At 42.3% G+C, this 21,435-nt stretch overlaps 1 protein-coding gene across 2 annotated transcripts in view; it reads left to right on the top strand.

Moving 5' to 3' along the window:
• Positions 1–16,523, top strand: part of mgaa (MAX dimerization protein MGA a) — a 105,196-nt gene extending 88,673 nt beyond the window's left edge. For both annotated transcript variants that reach the window (XM_060828800.1, XM_060828798.1), the window contains exons 24-25: positions 8,891–9,097; positions 14,446–16,523. In XM_060828800.1, the coding sequence (XP_060684783.1) occupies positions 8,891–9,097; positions 14,446–15,755 (1,517 nt within the window). In that variant the 3' untranslated portion in view covers positions 15,756–16,523. The remainder of the gene's footprint in view (positions 1–8,890; positions 9,098–14,445) is intronic.
• Positions 16,524–21,435: the final 4,912 nt, after the last annotated feature.

The following is a 21,435-nucleotide window of genomic DNA, read 5'->3' as shown; positions in this document are numbered from 1 at the left end:
CCCTCAGTCACCTGTCCTGCTTTATTTCCCAAGAGTGGGTCATGTTTTGCACCTTCCCTAGTAGGTACATCCACATACTGAATCAGAAAATTTTCTTGTACGCACTTAATGAATTCTTCTCCATCTAAACCCTTCACACTATGGCAGTCCCATCTATGTTTGGAAAGTTAAAATCTCCTACCATAACCACCCTATTATTCTTACAGATAGCTGAGATCTCCTTACAAGTTTGTTTCTTAAATTCCCTCTGACTGAGAATTTTGGAATTAATTTTAATTTTTTATTGTTCAGTTATGAAATATAGCCTAAATAATCTTGATTTCTTCTCAAATGCATTATGGATTAATTAGTTTGGATGTCAGAATGTGTGTCAAGAGGATATTGTAGTGGTCCATGAGAAAGGGGCAGAAAGCAGAAGCAACATGAATTGGAGACATTTTCAGTGCAGCCAGGCACAATGCATTCCTACTTATTAAAGTGTTGCCTCCATGTTAAGGCTCTAAAGTTCAACTTTTACTCCATAACCATCAATGCTACACAGGCAGGTAGACAGATATTTGGCATGACGTGCCAATTGCCATGCAGCGAAAGCCAATAGTCCAGCTGTCTACTTGCTGGAATCGTACAGAATTGGCGGATTGTGACATCAATCAGTATCTAGTGCAAATCTTGGCATATGATCATCTATTTTGGGAAAATCCTATTAATGTCCCCACAAACTATCTTGCTGCTGGCCAAACGCTCGATGATTTGATATGACCATCCAGGTCACAGTAGCTCTTAATTTTGAAGCCAGTCGATCCTTCTAAGCTGGAGCCAGTAACACCTCTTTAAAAATTTCTGATTTGTCATGCATCACTGTATCTAGAATATCACCAAAGGACTGTATGCAAAAGGAATGGAATTCATTTTCTTCTTTCAAGGTGGGAAGAAGCTGGAGGAGGGGGGTTGTGGTTTTGCCAAGGTAGTGGATTCCCCAGTGTTAAATGGAGCCATGAACAAGATGCGTGTGGTTCTATGGTTGCCAAGTTTTAATATGACGATATACTGCAGCCAAAAGGGGTTCAACACCTTGAAAGTGTAGTTCATGTATAAACTCACAGACCACTATGTTGTTGAATTGCTGCTGTCTCAGTAGCAGGCTTGATGCTTTTGTCTTAAGACATTCAGCTGGTACGTCATTCTTCAAGCCACCATGTCAAAATGGAGGGGTAGCTGCATGGCAACAGGGCTGCCTGCTCCACGTACATCTGGTGAGACCACTTGCAATCCCATCACAGTGGACAGTAATACTAAAAGGAGAGCCATGGTCCAACTGGGAACTTCATAAATCAGAAGTGCTCTAGTTTCTGCTTCCTAGCTTGTTTGGATGAATCCCTCCAGTTCCTCCCAGAACTTGTCGTCATTCATGGTAGTCTGCCTCATCCTCCACAACCTAAGGATCACAGGGTGCAGCCCTTGAAGCTTTCAGGAAGAGACACTGGAAACACCATTACATCAGATGGGCCAACTATGAGCATCTCATCAGTGTGTCTGGCTGCACTGAAAATGTCTCCAATTCATGTTGCTTCTGCTTTCTGCCCATTTCTCATGGACTACTACAATAACCATTTGACACACATTCTGACATCCAAACCAATTTAATCCATAATGCATTAAACAACGCACTCTTATGTATTACATGTAAGGCAAACATTAAATGATCTTTGCCTGTCCTGGTGCTCCTCTACGTTGCTACCTCAGTGGCTAAGGCATGGTTTCTTACATGCACTCAGAGCCAACAAGAGCCTTGTAGGATGCCCTTGAGCAGCTTGGCTTTGAGACTGTTAATTCAGAATGCACTGCCTTGGTATTGGAGACAGCAGTCTGAGTTGATGGGCAACAAGTACACTGGTGGAAAGGAAATGGTGGCTACATTGATCCTGTCTGAGGATAGTATGCTTCTGCATTGTGGAAGAACTACCAGACTTCTGGTTGTTCAACAATCGTAGGAATCAGAGTTCATATTGTTCAACTACGTCAAGACCTTGAAAGCCCCTTTGACCAGAGGTGTTCGCATTAATGATGGCAGCATTAAAAATAGAAGTACTGGAAAAATTCAGCAAGTGTAGCAGCACAGCATCTGTGGACAGCAAGAGAGGCAAAGTTAACATTTCAAGTCTGATATGACTCTGCAGAACAAAGATCACATTTTGGTGTGGTAATGGGGAAAATTGAGTGGAAAGCAAGAGATACGTGGTCACCACTTACAGCTTGTGCTTCATACCAGATTGCGAAATGAGGGTGAACTGTAATTTGAAAAGAGGAATAGGCAGGACTAGCTTCATCCTGGTTTGTTTCAGCAATACACTTGTTTATAGTGATCGTAGGAACAGTTATTAACCAAATGCACAGTCTTCTCATGCAGTGTGAGAATATGCAGCCATGGTTTTGCATTGCTAGCCTTTTGCAGTTATGTGCCAATTGCCCTGTCAGAGAAGGAAGTGTCAGTGAATATGTTCCACTGTATTCAGGTGAAGTGCCTCATAACTGAGTAGTTGGCAATATGTAGAAACTGTGATGTGAGGGTGAGGTGGAGCACCTGCAGGTTAAACACAAGTCCTGATTGCTAGACATTGATGATATCTGTTCATTAAGGAGTGTGGCTATGATTGGTAGGAAGCTGAGGAGGAAGGTAGTGGCCGTGTCACCAAATTAGTGAACCGGAGACCCAGGCTAATGTTCTGACGTCCCACCACAATAGATAATGGGAATTTGAAGTCACTTAATAACTGGCAATCATGAAACATTATGGATCTAGTTCACCCTCCATATAATTCCAGACTTCCTGCAAAGTGGTTGACTTTGAAATGTCCTTTGATATAGCCTGGTTAGCTTCAGTTGTATTAAATGCTGCAAAGTCTAAAGAATGAAATGAAATTGGATGGACCATCCAGTATCGACCTATGCATTGGACAGAGCTGGGTTTGCCATTGTCCTACTAACTAACATCTGAGGTCTTGTGCCAAAAGTTAGAGAACTTTCCCACTGATCAGTCCATCATTAGCCTGACTTAGTGATATTCACTGCATGATAACCTTTGTACAAGCTTCCAGATACCACTGTCCCCGATATGACTTGCCCTACCAGACCTGAAAAAGGTATAGAGGAGCCTCGACTATCCGAAGGACACAGGACACAGACAGGGAGTATTTCGATTGGTTAATTGAACGCTGGATAACATAGTTTAGCCGAGCATCGGGACCTTGCGATCTTGTCGGATAATCCAATATTTGGATAATCGAATGCCAGATAATCCAGTTTTTTGTGTATGGTTGGAAGGGGATTTTCTGGGAATTTCAAGATTGACTCTGGACGCAGCAAAATCTCATGGCATTAAGTCAGACTTTGGCCAGGAAACCTCCTGTTGACAGCCCCCAACACCAAGTGGCTGATGGATCAGGAGTCCACCTTGTTGGACACAGTTGGAAGAAGCACAGAGATTGGCAATGTCCTATCCACCATCAAGGCATAGCTGCTAGTCTGGATCTACAGCAGTTGGCATTGGAACCAGCAAGAGGAGAAAAATCCACTTGACCTCTGCTTCACTAATCTACCTATCATAGATGCACTTGTCCATTGCAGTACTGGTAGGAGTGACAATAGCATAGTCCTTTTTATGGAGATAAAATCCAATCTTCACATTTAAGGGTTACCTCATCTTCTGAGAGATTTAGAACACATTTAACAATTCCCAACTGGGCATCCATAATATGCAGTGGGTGATTAACAGTAGGCGAATTCACTAATATTCTTTAGGAAAAGAAATATGCCGTTCTCGCTTCGCCTGGCTGACCTGCGATTCCAGATCCATAACACTGCGGTTAACTGTCTACTTCCCTCTGAAATATCTTCACAAGCCACTCAGCTGTATCATTTGCTACAAAGTGTTGTCAAAGAAATGAAACCCAACAGATCACCTAATATTGACCTAGGCACTGGAAACTGCAATAAAAAAAACACATTTGTTGACCCTGCAAAGTCATCCTCATTTAGATCTGGAGGTTAGTACCAAAATTGAGAGGTCAGAATAGTCGAGCAACAGCCTAATATTGTCTGTAAGGTACGATTCCATAAGTATGATTATGTCCTAGGCCTGACCATCCCTGGATATGTCCTACCGACAGGACAGAGCAGGCAAAGATGGCAGAACAATGGTTTACAATTAGGAGGGAGTGGCCCTGGGAGTATTGAACGTTGACTTCACATCCCGTGACATCTCATGGCTTTAGGTTAAACATGAACAAGGAAAATTCCTGATTACCTTGTACGGTCCTCCCTTGGCTGATGGATCAGTACTCCTCCATGTGGAACAACACTTGGAGGAAGCCCTAAGGATGGGAGATTTCAATGTCCACTATCAAGAGTAGTTTGGCAATAGCCCTACTGATTTGAGATGGTTGGGTCCTAAAGCACATAGCTGGTACATTAGGTTTGTGGCGGGTAGTGAGGGAACCAAAAAGCGGGACTTGACCTCATCCTTATCAATCTGGTTGCAAATGCATCTTCCATGTCAGTAACGGTAAGAGTGGCCACTGTTTAGTCCTTGTGGAGATGAAGTCCTACTTTCACATTTGAAAATACCCTCCATCATGTTGTGTGGCATGATCACTCTGCTAAAAAGGGCAGACTTTGAACAGATCTACTAACTCAAGACTGGGCATCCATGGATGTTGTGGGTCAGCAACAGCAGCAGAATCATACTTCCCAACAAAATCTGCATTTTCATTGCCATGCATATTCCCCACTCATCCTGATTCATTGAAAAGTGCAGGAGTATGCCTGGAGCAGCACCATGCAAATCTAAAAATGAGTAATCAACAGGGTGCAGCTACCAAACAGGACTATTTGTGTGCCAACTTAGCTCTGTTAAGATTAGGTCAGATTCCCTACAGTGTGGAAACAGGCCCTTCAGCCCAACAAGTCCACACCGACCCTCCCGAAGAGTAACCCACCCAGACCCATTTCCCTCTGACTAATGCACCTAACACTAGGGCAATTTAGCATGGCCAATTCACCCGACCTGCACTTCTTTGGATTCTGGGAGGAAACCGGAGTACCTGGAGGAAACCCACGCAGGCACTGGGAGAATGTGCAAACTCCACACAGACAGTCACCTGAGGCTGGAATTGAACCTGGGACCCTGGTGCTGTGAGGCAGCAGTGCTAACCACTGAGCCACTGTGCTGTCCAGAACTTCCACAACTGAGGGGTTAGATCGGAATTCTTTAGTCCTGCCACATCCAGTTGTGATGGATTTGGATAACTGACTGCAGGACAGGGCTCCACAATATCCCTGAAAATCACTGTAAAAGATACGACTAAAGCATTTGCAGCCATCTTCAGCCAAAAGTGCCAACAGGATTATCCATTTCTTCTTCCTCCTCTGGTAGTCCCCAGTACTACCAGTCTTCAGCTAATTCAATTCACTTCACATAATATCAAGAAATGGTAGGAGACACTGGGTACCGCAAAGGCTATGGGCCTTGAAAGCATTCTGGAAATAGTGCTGAAGACTTGTGTTCCAGAACTTGACACTCCCCTAGCCACGCTCGTTCAATACAGATAATTGCTCAGTTGGGAGAGTTTTAGACTGTAGATCTAAAGGTCCCAGATTCAATCCTGGATTTCAGCAAAAAGTGTTTCCTGACTGTGGGGTAGGAGCACAGTGGCCCAGTGGTTAGCAGTGCTGTCTCACAGTGCCAGGGACCTGAGTGACTCCAGCTTCTGGTAACTGTGTGGAGTTTGCACATTCTCCCTATGTCTGTGTGGATTTTCTCCGGGTGCTCAGGTTTCCTCCCATAATCCAAAGATGTGCAGGTTTGGTGCATTTGTCAAGGGTAAATATAGAGTAATAAGATAGGGGAATGACTCTGAGTGGGTTACTCTTTGGAGGGTTGGTGTGGATTTGTTGGGCCAAGTAGCCTGTATCCACACTGTAGAGATACAACACTGGCATGTTGTCTATCTGACAATGTGAAAAATTGTCCAGATATGTCCTCTACACAAAAATGAGGACAAATCCTGACTTGCCAGTTCACTCTTATTGATCATATATCACCAATAATGCTACTCAACAGCATCTGCTCAACAATAAATTGCCCAATGATACTCAGTTTGGTTATGCCAGACCATTCAACTCCTGACCTCATTACAGCGTTGGTTCAAACATGAACAAAAGAGCTAAATTTCGGAGGCACAATGCGAGTGACAGTCCTTGACATCAAAGTTGTGTTTGATCAAGTGTGGTATCAAGGAGCCCTAGCAAAACTGGAGTCAGGGGGCAACTCTCTGCTGGTTGGAGTCAACATAAGAGCATCTAACCATTGCCATTTGTCAAAACAGTGATGCCATTTACCATCACTGAAACTCCAAATATCAGTACACTGGAGGTTACCCCTGACTTGAAACTGAACTGGACTTGCTACAGAAACGCTGGCTACAAGAGTAGGTTAGAGGCTCGGAATCTTGCAGCAAGTAACTCACCTGACTCCCCAGTGCCTATCCACCATTTACAAGACACAAGTCAGGGGTATGATAGAATACTCCCCTCTTGGCTAGATGGGTGCAGCTCCAAAAATATCCAAGAAGCTTAACAACATCCAGGACAAATTAGCCCATCCACATTGGCACTACATTCATAAGCATCCACTCCATTTACCACTGATGCTCTATTGCTGCAGTGTGTACACTTTCCAAGATGTACTGCACAAATCCACCAAAAATCGTTAAACAGCATCTTCCAAATCAATTACCACTTCCACATGTGGGAACGCAACCACCTGCAGGTTCCCCTCTAGCCCACCCACCATTCTGACTTGGAAATAGATCACTGTCACTGGGTTATGTCATGGCCCAGCATTTCCTCCACCCCATCATTGCCGTCAAGACAGGGAACAATCTGGGCTCAATGAAGAGTGCAGGAGGACAAGCCAGAACAGAGAACTCCTACCTAAAATGAGATATTTATCTGGTGCGGCTACAGCACAGGACTACTTCCATGCTGCTTCTGTTTGGTATGCCATTAAGCTAAGCAATTCATTACTAAAGGATTGGTACAAAGGTCTTGGTTCTGCTTAAGGGCAACAAGGGATAGGCAATAAATGCTGCCCAGGTCAGATGGATGAATAAACAAAGGTACTGTCACTTCCAGCCATAAATAATGGTGACGAACCAAAAGCTCACTGGAGATGGAGGGGACAAGTTAAATTTGCATAAAAACTGCCAGGTTATAATTATCTCCGAGAGAACCTAACCATCTCCTGATGTTCAGTGGCATTACCGTTGTTGAATTCCCTACTAGCAAAGAGTTTGTCTTCACCAGAAACTGAACTCGGTGAACCAAATCAATGTTGTGCTATAAGAGCAAGTCAAGGACTAGGAATTCTGTGGCAAGTCTCTGGCCTCCTCTTTCCCCAGTGGTGGTTCACCATTTACAAGGCACAAGTTAGGAGCCCCATGGAGTACTCCAACCCACCTGACTGAATGCAACTCCAACAACACTCAGGAAGCTTGACAACATCCGGATAAAGAAGTCTACTTGATTAGCACCACATTCAGCACATTAACCATTATTCACCCCTTCCCATGTATTTGAGTTCTACTAGGGTTGGAGCAGCAGGTATATGAGAACGCCATTGTGTGTAAGATCCCCTTCAGGCTGCTCACTGCCCTGACTTGGAATTTTACTGCTGTTCATTCACATCAGTGTCAAAATGCTGGAACTCCTTTTCATCCGAACATTGAGTGTAACTGTGCCTCAAGACTGAGTGGTTCAAGAAGGCAACACACCCCCGGCACAGTTTTCAAGAATAATTACAAATGGACAATAAATACTGGCCAACCCATGAATAAATTTAACAAACACCGTCACTCACCTTGATCACTCGTAAGCTCATTTAATATTTTCACCCAGCAATATAATCAGCTACTTTGTGCCAAATTCCTGATATTGACCTCTCTGACAAACTGCTTCCTTTTGTTTCAAAGCACTCTGAGAAACCTCCTAGCCCACCTGTGGAAAATCCATGCTGCTGTCTTTATGTGTACAACTTTAAGGTTCCTGCAGTAATTTGGAGAATCTAGGAATACTTCTTCTGTATCATTTTCTCAGATATGATCTTTGGCTATTTATTCATTGGATGCAGATGTTACTCATTACCTGCTCATATACCTGCTGCCCCAACCCTTCTAATAGTAGAAGGCCTCATTTGTCGTCAACCCATTAACAAAGATGGTGGTGAGCAGCTGCCTTGAAGTGTTGCAGTCCATGGGAGGTTAACAATAACCGCAGTGCTTCCAAGAAGGGATTTCTCGGTTTTTCAATACAGCGGTAGTATTGGAATGGCGTTTATGCTCCAAAGCTAGATGGTTTGTGGCTTGGAGGGGAATTGGAATATTGTGGTGTTTTCATGTATGTGCTGCCCTTGCCAGTCTTGCTCACCATCTCCCAGACACGTTGTTCCTCCTGCATGTAGAACAGCCCTATCCTTTCAATATTGCAGATTGACGTTAATAAGTGCGAGCCTAGCAGAAACCTAGGCACACTACTGAGTCATCATGAAGTTTACTTTCTACCTGTGTCTTCTTGAGCAGTTCAAATTCATGCAGTTTCCTGATGCTTGGTGGTTGTTTTATCTAATCTATTTTCATTGCTCCTTGATAACAAACATCCAACTAATACTTTTGAAGTATTTGGGGTGAATCTTCTATATCCATGGTGCATCATTGGCCCAAATATGTGATGGTACTACACTAGTTACTTTGACATTAAATATGAACTCGCAGTGTTTTTGCCTTTGTTACTTAATCTTGAGCTGTAAATGAACTTTTCCTTCTCTCTGTCTCTCCAGGCATTGCTTTAGTTACTATCCAAGTGCAGGGCTTGCCGGTTCCATTTCAGGTAAACAATGCTACTGTTGAGGGATCTCACGGTTCCGCAGGGAAAACATCTGCACTCTCGAGCACCAGACCTCCTGGGACTGAAGTGGTAGGTTCTGGTGCAGCTGATGTCATGCAAGGGAAAGAACCCAAGTCCGAAGCTTCAGCAGATTCACTTGGTAAGAAATATTTCATGTACTTTGTGGTATGTTTTCTACAGAATGTTTTTAGAATGCCACTGTGTAACCCTGTGTAATCGTTTCAGGATTGCATTTTAGTTCTCGCTGCCCTTCAAAAGGAGAACAGAAATGTGACCTGGTGAAAGTACTAGACTCCAGACTGCTGTGTGTCAGGGAGTGTATTGCCCAACATTTCTGGGGAATTAAAAAGCAGTTTAAAAGTCTTACTGGGGGACTTGGCAGTAACAGATTGTGGCAAACACTGCTGTCCACCCCCACAAGTTTCTTCAGCACAGAAATGACATCTAAGGATTCATTGTTTATATGGATCATGAGAGATCCTAACCCCTCCTCCATCAATCATTTGAATCAGAATAGAGTTTGGCTTGGTACTTTGGATTTCAGTTAAGTTTTATAAATAATCATCCTAACATTTAAAATCAGTTTTGCTGATAATTTAAGGTCAGCATGATTAGGGTTAGATCAGTGCATGACAGATGTTTGACTGACATCATAAGAAATAGCAGTAAGCCATTCAGTATCTTGAGCCCACTCTACTATTCAGTGAGCTCATGGCTGGTCTGAATGTAGACTAACTCCCATACCTGCCTGCTCCAAGAATCTTTGACTCTTGTCAATCCAAACAATCTGTTTAGCTCAGCCTTGAATATATTCAATGACCCACATGCCACTTTTCACTGAGGAAGAGAATTCTGCACACAACTGACCCTCTGAAACAAGAAATTCCTCCTTGACTTTTAAACTGCGAGACTCCTGAATTTGAAACTGTGCCCCCTTGTTCTAGATTCCATCATGAAGGGAACATCCTCTCAGCACCTACCCTATCAAGTCCTCTCAGAAGCTTAAAAATTTCAATACGATCACACTAATTCTACTAAACTCCAAAAAATATAGACCCAGCTGAAGCTTTCCTCATAAGAGAAATTCCTCATTTCAGAAATCATCATCCAAATAATTTCTCTTGAACTGTTTCTACTGCAAGTATGTCCCTCCTTTAAATAAGGTGACTAAAACTGTACGTAGTGCTTAAAGTTGTGGTCTCACCGATGCCCTGTACAGTTTTGGCATTTTATATTTCATCATTGTTGCCGTGAAAGCCAATATTCCATTTGTCTTCCTGATTACTTGCTATGCATGCTAACTTTTTGTACAAGGTGGGCAAAGTTCCTCTATACATTTTTCAAGTAATTCTTGGTTTGTGATGTTATTGGAGAGGCTAACATTTTTTTGCCGGTGATTAACTGCCCTGGCGAAGGTAGTAGTGAGCTATTGTCTTAAACCTCTGCCAGCTTTGGAGTGTAGGTACACCCACAGAGCTGTTAAGAAAGGAGATCCAGGAGTTTGAACCAGCAACAGTGAAAGAATGACAATATGGTTCTAGGTCATGATGCACAGTTTGGAGGGAAGTTTGCAGATAGTGGTGTTCCCATGCATTTACTGTCCTTGTCCTCCTAGGTAATGTAGGTTTTTAAAATTCATTTTGGAGGATGTGGGTGTCACTGGCTGGATGATCATTTATTACCCATTCCCACTTGCCCTTGAGAAGTTGGTGGTGAGTTAGCTTCTTGAACCCCTGCAGTCTCCCTGCTGTGGGTGGGCCCACAATGCCATTTAGCAGGGGGGAGTTCCAGAATTTTGACCCAGCAACAGTGAAGGAACAGCGATCTATAGGATGGTGAGTGACTGAGAGGGGAACCTGAAGGGGTTATGTTCCCATATATCTGCTATGCTTGTCCTTCTAGATGAAAGTGGTAATCGGTTTGGAAGATGCTCTTTGGAGGGTCTTTGGTGAATTTCTGCAGTGCGTCTTGTAGATAGCAGCAGTGGTACTGAGCGTCGATGATGGAGGGAGTGGATGCATGTGAATGTGCCAGTCAAACGGGCTGCTTTATCTTGGATGGTGTCAAGCTTCTTGAGTGTTGTTGGTTACAAGTTTGGACAATCCTGTTGAGGAATCTTTGCTGATTAACTGCAAGCATCTTTTAAATTGTTCATATTCCTCTTATGCATCGTTGGTAGAGGAAGTGCATATTGGTGGATGCACTGCCAGGCAAATGGAGAGCATTCCTGGTTTGTGCAATATAATGGCTTGAGGAAGCAACAGGTGAGTTACTGTAGAATTTCCAGCTTCTGAGTGACTGACTGGTGTTTTAACCACAGGACTTATTTGGCAAGTCTGGTTCATTTTCTGGTTAGTGGCACCACAGAATGAAGTAGAGGTTTCAGGGATGGTGATCCTACTGAGTGTCGAGAGGTGATGGTTAAATTCTCTCATTGGAGATGTATATTGCCTGCCACTTGTATGATACAAATGGTACTTATGACTTTCGGCTCAAGTCTGGATGGTATTCTGGTCTTGCTGTATGTGGGCATGGATGCTGCAGTATCTGAGGAGGTGCCAATAGTGCTGAACATTGTGTAATTATGAGTGAACACCAGCACTCCTAACATTATGATGGAGGGAAGGTTATTGAGGAAGCAGCTGACGTGGTTTGGCCTTGGACATCACCCTAAGAAACTCCTTGGAGTGATGTCCTGGAGCTGAAAGATTGACCTCCACAACCTCCAGCATTTTCCTTTGTGACAGATAATAATTGGAGAGCTTTTGCCCGATCTCACTGATTTTGCTCAAGTTCCTGGATGCCACACTTGGTCAAATGCAGCCTTGATGTTAAGGTCAGTCAGTCACCTCTGGAGTTCAGCTCTGTTGTCCATGTTTAGGCAAAGACTGTAGTGAGATCAGGAACTGTGAGACCTTGACAGAACTCAAACTGAGTGAACAGATTATTGCTTTGTAATGGTTTCTTGATAGCCCCGTTGACAACAAGTTTTCTCATTTTTTGATGGTGGGGAATATCTTGATAAGGTAATAATTGACATGGGTGGAGTTGTCCTGCCTTCCTGCACAAGGGTACTTTTCCACATTGTCACATAAAGGCCAAGGTTGTAACTCTCTTGGAACAGGTTGGCTCAGAGCATGGTAGTTCTGGTGTACAAGTCTTCAGCACTGTTTCCAGGGTGCACACCCTTTGCAATATACTGTGCCTTCAGCCATTTGACATTGTATGGAGTGAAACAGATTGGTTGACAATTAGATTGGCATCTGTGATGCAGGGGATCTCTGGAAGAGGCTGAGATTAATGACCTGCTATGTACTCCTGGCTGAAGACTTGCAAATGCTTACCTTTATCTTTTACGTTGATATGTTGGGCTCCTCCATTGTTGAAAATTGGGATATTTGTGGAGCCATCTCCTCAAGTGAGTTGTATAATTATCCACCACTGTTCACGACTAGATGTTGCAGGATTGCAGAGCTTGAATCTGATCCATTGGTTGTGAAATCACATAGCCCTGTCTAAAGTCTGCTGCTTCCACAGTTTGGTGTGCACATAGTCCTGCTGTAGCTTCATCAAGTTTGGGTATACCAAAAAAGTGGAGTACATTGTTGCTCCTGGTATACCCTCCTAAGTTCTTTGAACCAGGGTTGATTTCCTAGCTTGAAAATAATAGTGAAATAGGAGATATGCTGGGTCATAAGAATGCAGATTGTGGTTGAGTACAGTTCTGCTGCTGATGGCCCATAATGTCTCTTGGATGCATAGTTTTGATTTGCTAGATCAGCTTGAAATTGATTTCATTTAGCAAGATGGTAATGCCACACAGTACACGGGTGGTTCTAACTGTGATGGTCTACCTGGTTAGATTAGATTAGATTAGACTTACAGTGTGGAAACAGGCCCTTCGGCCCAACAAGTCCACACCGACCCGCCGAAGCGAAACCCACCCATACCCCTACATTACCCCTTACCTAACACTATGGGCAATTTAGCATGGCCAATTCACCTGACCCGCACATCTTTGGACTGTGGGAGGAAACCGGAGCACCCGGAGGAAACCCACGCAGACACGGGGAGAACGTGCAAACTCCACACAGTCAGTCGCCTGAGTCGGGAATTGAACCCGGGTCTTCAGGCGCTGTGAGGCAGCAGTGCTAACCACTGTGCCACCGTGGTCTCCGCCAGGATTGTGCAAAGGTCAATCTTAACAGCACTGCCATAAATGGACACGACTGCACACTTGGATTTGTGGGACGCAGTCGAGTAGTTGTTTTCCAGTGGTTCCTTCACCAATTGCTGGAGACCCAGTGTACCAGCTATGTCCTTTAGGCTGTAGTCAGCTTACTAGAAAGTGACTATACTTGAGCTACTCATGGTGATTGACATTAAAGGTCCCCAAGCAGAGAATACAGTATTCTGTGCCCTTACCATCCTCCGAGAGCGCACTATTCAACATGCTGGAGAAATGATTGCAAAATCACTGCAGAGGACCATCATCAGCTGGAGATTTACTTGTCCATGTTTGACTCCTGCCATGAGCCATCATGGTGTCCAGAGTTAATATTGTGGACTGCTAGACCCACTGATTTCTGACCGAATACCACTCCACTCTGACACCTGATAAGTCTGTCCTGCTGATAACAACATAAGAAATAGAAGCAGGAGTAGGGAATTTGGCGCCTCAGGCCTGCTATGGGTTGAATTGCCCAAGCCTCAACTTCTGTTTTCATGCCAGCTCTTCAAAACTCTTTCAAAAATTTATAGATTGTAAATGGTTGAGGCTGAGCACTTACCCATGGCGTCCCATTAGTTACACTTTGTCGTCCTACAAAAGCCCGATTTTTCCTGACTGTTTCGTATTGGTTAGTACACCATCCATGTTAAATAGCACCCCACAAGGTGTAAGCTGTTATCTTTTGTAGATGTTTTTTATTTGGAACCTTTTCAAATGCCATTTGGAAATCCAAATACAATGATCTACTGTTTCTCTTTATCCACCTTACTTGTAATACCCCAAAGAACTCCCAGGAAACCTATCAAACGTGACTGGCCTTTCGCAAAACATCATCCCTGGTTGATATTATTATTATTGTTGTTATTATTTGTCATCATTTGAGGCAATTGGTTACTGTTGTAATGCTTTAGACTTTGATGGTTTGATTGGAATTAAGTGATAATACTGGGCAAGTAATTATTCTTGCAATTGTTCACATATTTCTTCTGTTATTATTCACTAAGATACTGAATAATGGCCAAAAATGTGAATATGAAGGTGACTCATTGTGGTTGATGATGCATACTTCACAGTAAATATTTAAAGGACAATGGTAGTTAGTAAAATATGTTCTTTTCCTATTCTGTGACTGACAACGTTGAAAGATTGGAATTACTAGAAAAGGTTTTGTTAGTGTAATTGAAGTGCACAAAAATGCGGCATGCACAGCACCAGTAAATTCAATGATGTGTTCATTCTTTTCTATCTTATTGCAGGTGATAAAAATTCCTCCTTCCTGATGCCAAGAATAGTGAATGTGACCTCTCTAGCAACTGGAGAATCTCCATCATTGAATATGCAAGGAATGAATGATTCGTTTGCAGAAGTGGATCCTCAAGCTCTTGACTTCAGCATGAAAGGGAGGAAACAAGGAGAACAAGTTTCCAGAGACAGTAAAAGAACATCTGACCTAAGTAACAGCTCAAACATTACTGGAGAGTTCACTGTACTTGGTGAAAGTGAGGTCATGCCATTTCTTATTGTATCACCAGAGGCTTCAAAGTCCGAACATCAACAACAAGCACAGCAGATTGCAGTTTCTCATGTAGTGGGTTCTGACAAAATCGATGGATTACCAAAGGCATTGGATCTGTCTTGTTTCCCTGATAAAGCTTCAGTGTCTTCCACAGAAAAGGCCTGGACTAGAGAGGAAACATCAACTGGGTCAGCACCAACAACTGAAATAATACTTGAAGACAAATTGGAGTTTCAGCTGATGAGCAGTCGGGTGCAGACATGCAACACTGGCAAAGCTATTGGACTGAGTGACAGGGATACAGAACTGTCATCACTGTTAAAAGCCAATGGCACAACGTCTAGTGAGATGGTGGATACTGATGGCTATGAGCCATTCACTTCACTTTTAAATGAGCTTGCATATTTAAACCAGCAGTTCTCTGATGATGAGGAAAATCCAAATGCGTCTTCAATGTCTGATCACCAGACATTGGGCTTTATTGAGAATGGAAATCGAGGAGACGATATTGATGAATTTTCATTGATCCACGGACCAATAAGATTGGTGGACATTGGTGCTAATGAAGCCACTGAACTGAAACAGACATCAGAGAGGGAAAGTGGTGGCTCAAGTAGCCCCCTTGTATTGCAGTTGGAAGGAGAGGAATTGAATGTTGAGCAGTTGCTTAGCAGCGAGATACCAGTGGATTCCCAAAATGAGTTGGACGATGGCACACTGGATTTCGAAAGCGATCATGCTTGTGGGGTAAACAGTTCAGTAACTGTTTCCCCTCCTCCACTTGTACATATGAAGGCAGTCTCACCTTCATCAAACACAGAGGTTCCAAGCAGTTTAGACTTGCTTTGGAGACCAATGCCTAAATTGGCACCCCTTGGCTTAATTAGGGTACCTGGAAAGGTTGAATCAGTAACAATGACAGATCATTCTTCAGATAATAACAGGCCTATGCCCGCACTAGCACGCATCTCATCTCCACAACACATTAGCACAGAGAGTCCTTGCAGTGTTTCAGAAGAACACTTCAACAATTCCTCTGTGAAAGAGTGATCAAACTGCTACTTCAAAATTACTCTCTCCTTGGCCACCTTTTGAGGATTCTCTTCTGAAAGCAAGTACACTTTCGGATCATCTCTCCAATGATTTTAAATATGAAATTGAAATAATTATTCTGAATGGAATTAAACTTTGGAGATTTGTGGCGATTGTGCTGGGATTGCTATTAAAAATAACCAATGAAGTGTATTAATAATCTGGTATTTCACCAGATAATGAATCTAATGTATAGTTTCTTCTACAATTCACCATGAATATTGTGGTGATCCCAGAACTGATTGCTGAAATTGAGTATTTTGCCATTTGGTTTTATGATGTAGAATCTTCGATTTAAAATCACTTTCTGGACTTTTTGTACAGTTTCTTAACTTGTCACCTTAAGCATAAAGATGCTGAGCATAACTTCCTGGGTGGGTATTAAACATCTTTTGTATGTAGCTTGTATAGTGTAGAGATTAAGCTTTGCTAGAGCAATCATTCATCTGGAGTACAAACTGACTTTGTTTCGGTGGTTTCGTAAATCTATTTTTCTGAATAGCTGAGGGAGTGTTGGTGTATTTCACATGCACCAGACCTTCCTTTTAGATTTCCTAGTATTTGAATGGAATCTATTGTGTTGATACAGATGAAAATTAATTGATTATGTTGAGTGCTAAAAGGTTGACAGACGAAATCTGATTTTTGATGTATCTTGAATAATGTGTAAATACTGTGCTACATATTTTTTTTAAAAAATTGTGAAATAGAAATTTCTTAAGTTTTTTTGGTTTTCTTTTGACAAGATCCCACTATTTTTTTAGAAAAGACTCTAACAAATCTGAATGGTATCTCTTGTGTATGTGGTTTAAAGGCATGTCTAACCTTGCAATTAAACTAGTTAAACCAGGTACTATATTTACCTTTGACAGACATTGTATGCATTGTAATGTTATGTATTGAAGATTGCAATGAAGGGAGTCACTTTCTTGTATTTCATTTGGATGTTGTTTGGGACTGGAAGACTGTACTTATCGAATTGACTCTGAAATGGAATCAGATTACTGAAGAATTTCATTCATTTTCTTGAATGTAGAGACTAAATGGTAGTCCCACTTCATTCTTTCTCCATCACCTGCTAAGATTCAATTATCAGACCTTTTCATTGATCAATAACAGCAGGTTCAGTTCTGTTCTACGCTGAAAGCGAAGCTTCACAAGATAGACATTTTCTCCTACTAACATTTATATGGGGAGAAAAAGTCTAACTTTTGAAAGTTTCGTGCAAGTTACGTACTTTTTCATCACATACTTCTCCTTTTGCAGAATTCTCACCTAATGCTTTCTATCTATGTTTAATGTCTTTGAAACAGCAAAATAAGATTTATGGGCTATAGTCACTAGGTGGCTCTGTGGAATAAGTTTCGTATGTTTGCCACTTCAGATCATCTTCCAAATAACAAGATGCACTGTAGCAGCTCAGAGGCTCCTTTGATGTATCACCCAAACGGAACACTGAAACCATCTTCTGTGCTTGTTATTACTCCAATCAGCAGAGAGTTTCCCCCATTTCCTAGTTTTGTTCAGTCTCCTTGATGCCAAGCTGTCAAATGTGACTTTGATGTCAAGGTCAATGGCTCTCACCTCACCCCCGAAATTAATTCTTTTCTCCATATTTGAAGCAAGGTTATAATGACAGCAGGAGCTGAATGCTCCTAAGCAGAAATCAAACTGAATGATAATGAGTAGGTTATTGCTGCGCAAATGCTGCTCGATAACACCATTGATGAACACTTCTATCACTTTACTGATGAACAAGAGTAGACTGATGAGGCAGCTGTTCAATGGGTTGAATTTGTACTGCTTTTTGTGTGCAGGACATAATCTGGGCAATTTTCTATGTTGTTGGGGTTGGTGCAAATTATAGACATATGGCACATGAAATGCACGTTGTATGTCCATGTTAGACTTGTATTTTTGTTTTTTTTGTTTCTTAATTTTAGTGAGGAAATACTGCTTAGCTATAATTATAAACCTCTCAGGATTGGATGACATTCTCACTTCTCTCCCACATCAGAATGACAAAACAGAAATTGTGTATCTTTGCTTGATGCTGTCTCTTTCCATTTGCTGTATAGATAATAGGATTGTACTGCAGGGACAGTAGAGAATGGCAGAAAAGGGTAAGGGCATACTGGGAAGCAGATTATAAGATGTTCCTGGTATGGGAATGCGATAGAGCCTGATAGTGTGGAAATTGATTGTGAGCCATATAGCGAAGATGACCATCTACAGAGAATAGTAGCAATAGGCAGTAAGAAGGAGGCAGTGGCATGGCATGGAGGAGGGAGTAGTGAGTGATAGTGCCTTTTGAGCCACTATCACCAATACGTCCAATATCAGTCAGGTCAGAAGGGGACTTTGGACTAAATCAAGATGGAATAAGAGAAGCACTAAGATCGGAAGAGGAAAGAAAGAAAATGAAAAGTTGGCACAACAAATGAGGATACAATGGAGGCTAATAGAATGTACACAAACACGTAATAAATGTTATGCAAGTGCTACTAATTCTATATTGAAGCCTTGTATCTTTTCCACATACATTGTTTAGTCTTTCTATCTACATACGCAACTGAAGTCATGTTGCTTTCATTGTGTGTTTTATTGATTGGTTGCAAGTTAGCCGCCAGTAAATCCAAACCGAAGCAAGCAGTATACCCAGCAAAGCAAGTTCAGAAAACTACTAAGGATTGACGAAACTGTCATCAATGACCAGTCTAGAGAATCAGCCAACATAAGACCATCGATCACAAGCTATAGTAGCAGAATTAGGCTATTTGATTCAATGGGTCTACTCTGCAACTTGATCATAGAACATGGAATCCCTACAGTACAGAAGAGGCCATTTGGCCTTTCAAATCTGCACTGACTGTCCAAACAGCATCCCACCCAAACACCCACCTTACTCCCTATAATCCTGCACTAGCAACAGTTAATTCACCCAGCCAGCGCATCCTTTAACAAAACTTAAATAGACAAATTAATTCATGCTTATCAACCTCAAAATGGAATGGCAAGGTGGCTCTGTGGTTAGCACTGGTGCTTCACAGTGCCAGGGACCTGGGTTAGATTCCTCTGGTAACCAGGTAGAAGTGGGTGCTCGAGATCAGTGAAGATTAGAATGGTGCTGGAAAAGCACAGCAGATCAGGCAGCATACAAGGAGCAGGAACATCGGCGTTTCGGGCCAAAGCCCTGATGAAGGGCTTTTGCCCGAACCTTCGATTTTCCTTCTCGGATGCTGCCTGACCTGCTGTGCTTTCCCAGCACCACTCTAATCTTGACTTTCTCTGGTAACTGTCTATTTGAAGTTTGCACATTTCCCCCTGTGTCTGAAGTTTCTTCCAGGTGCTCAGTTTCCTTTCCCAGTCCAAAGATGTGTAGGTTAACTGAATTAGCCATAAATGCCCCTTGTGTCGACTGAATAGCAGACTTGGTGGGTTAGCCATGAGAAATGCTGGATTCCAGGGGCAGGTCTGGGTGGGATGCACTTCAGAATGTTAGCATAAACTGGATGGGCCAAATGCTTCCACACTAGGGATTCTATGATTCTACATGCAAGTTCCTTCATCATCAGGGTTGTGAAACTGACTCAGTCTAGAAGACAAGGTTAGATACTCCACTAAACAAATCTGTTGCACCGCAATCAAGCTACATTTTCAGGAAATGATCACTGAAGTCAGAAAATTGCTGAGTTGTAAAAACAGGACGGTCTGCTAATTAATCAGCAGGTGTGATGAACGTGCAGTAATGAGAGTAACCTTATTGTTTTAATTTTTCCTGGGAATTTATTCTCACCCTTAAATCCAATTTCACTGTCAAAACTGGCAGTGACACGCGTCAAATGGCAGTTACTTCTGCCTGAATGAATGATATCTCAACACAAGCAATTTTGTATTGAACCATAGACGTTTTGTAGCCCAAAAAAATTTGATTCATTATGCAAGATTCATGCAAAAGTGGTTCCACTGCCCTTCTCTCTCTCTCTAGCCTCGCTCATCGTCTACTTTAATTGCTTATTCTCTTTTTTAAGATATACAGTACAATAGACTCTACATAACTACCACCTAAAATCTAGTATTACTTGGAAAGAAATATCTCCTAAATTCTCATCGCTGTTCGTGACATTTTCAGTTGTTGACCCCTTTGATGTTGTAGCACCAACTGGAGGATAATCTTTCCATCTTTATTCCGTGTGAAGTTTCTAGGTGGTTTCAGACAGATCTGTTGGGGCATTTAATGAAAATGGATTTTTTTCTTTTCTGGATTGTGAAACAAACGCAGCTTTCCTTATCCTAAACCAACTTCATCTTTGGCTTGAAAGGTGTATTATCCTCCTATAAGAGTCTAATCTGAGGATTCCATCAGTAGTGATTGCAGTTGTTATTTTGAAAGCACAAACAGTATGACATTAACCTGAGAGGGCAGTTCTGTATGAAAAATGTAATTGAACAGGGTGCTATCAATATATCAAAAAAGGTGTAGGGGAATATGACAGCTTATGGTATTCAGTCTTGGAACTCCTTATACTTACTGCCTGCACCACAAATCTAGTTACAGCCTTTGACACATTTAAGCTTTTGCAGTGGATAGATTTTCAAAGAATGTATTAGTTCCTCATCTTTGGTTTTGAAAAATGATAATTATGGTAGATTGTGTGCTGACTAAAATGGTATATGAACTTCATTGTCAGCGCATGAGGGCCGTTTCCCCCCAGAGACGAGTGATTTAAATGAAACAGCACTTTCCTTCAGCAGCTATTCACAACAGGCAGTGTATTGACTGGACTCACTAAATCCAAAACACAGGAGAAGGTTTAATTCTGCAGTACCTATGCGTGCTCTCCCCAGCCTCCTCCTAATGACTAGGCCTGCCAAACTGAGCTGGTTAAGAGCTGGCCAGTAAGATTCTTGCAAATCACAGACTGCTATATGGAAATAGTGCCTTACTTTCAGATAGTAAGCTGGCAGCTTCTGGGCCTGAAAAATTGGTGTTGGAGGCCTTGTTTTCAGGGATGGTAGGTCTTTTGGTGTTTCTTGATGTGGATAGGGCCCAGGGTTAGAAGCAAGGACATGGGTGGAGCTTTGACCAGTCACCACTTTGCCCCCTATCCTTACGTCCGCATTGGAGTAAAAGGAGGCCTGACCCACCAACCCAATGGGTTGGTCACTGTTGTTCATCTGCAACTGGGCTAGTGGTGAGTTGAGGCCTTTTAAGAGGAATTATTTGTCCACCTAACCACTTAAATTCCTAGGAAGTTGAGAGGGTCTCCAATGGACCATCTTGCCCAGCACTTAAATGCTGAGGTGTTGAGAAGAGAGTGATTGTATTTCTGGGGCCAATTATTTGCCCTTCATGCCACTCCCAGAGATGGGAAAATTCCACAATACTGTCTCCTGTTAGATGTGGCTTCACAATTGGACAACATTTTCAAGACAATCCAGAATGTGTTCAGTTACATCAGCAATCAATTTAAAGTTGTCAATTATGTTCGCAATGTGATTCAGTTACACTTGCTATAAGTTACTTATTGGTACGCAGCGATTCATTCTGTACAGGTAAAAGAAACATGCATGCACTGTGCCTCTTTGAATTAAACAGGTGTAGAGGAACAATAGTACCTTAACCAATTTATTTTAA

The sequence above is a fragment of the Hemiscyllium ocellatum genome, chromosome 8 (genome assembly GCF_020745735.1).
Source record: "Hemiscyllium ocellatum isolate sHemOce1 chromosome 8, sHemOce1.pat.X.cur, whole genome shotgun sequence".
NCBI classification, from domain to species: Eukaryota; Metazoa; Chordata; class Chondrichthyes; order Orectolobiformes; family Hemiscylliidae; genus Hemiscyllium; species Hemiscyllium ocellatum.
The sequence above is the reverse complement of the archived record's forward strand: the minus strand, read 5'-3'. Positions and strand labels throughout refer to the sequence as shown.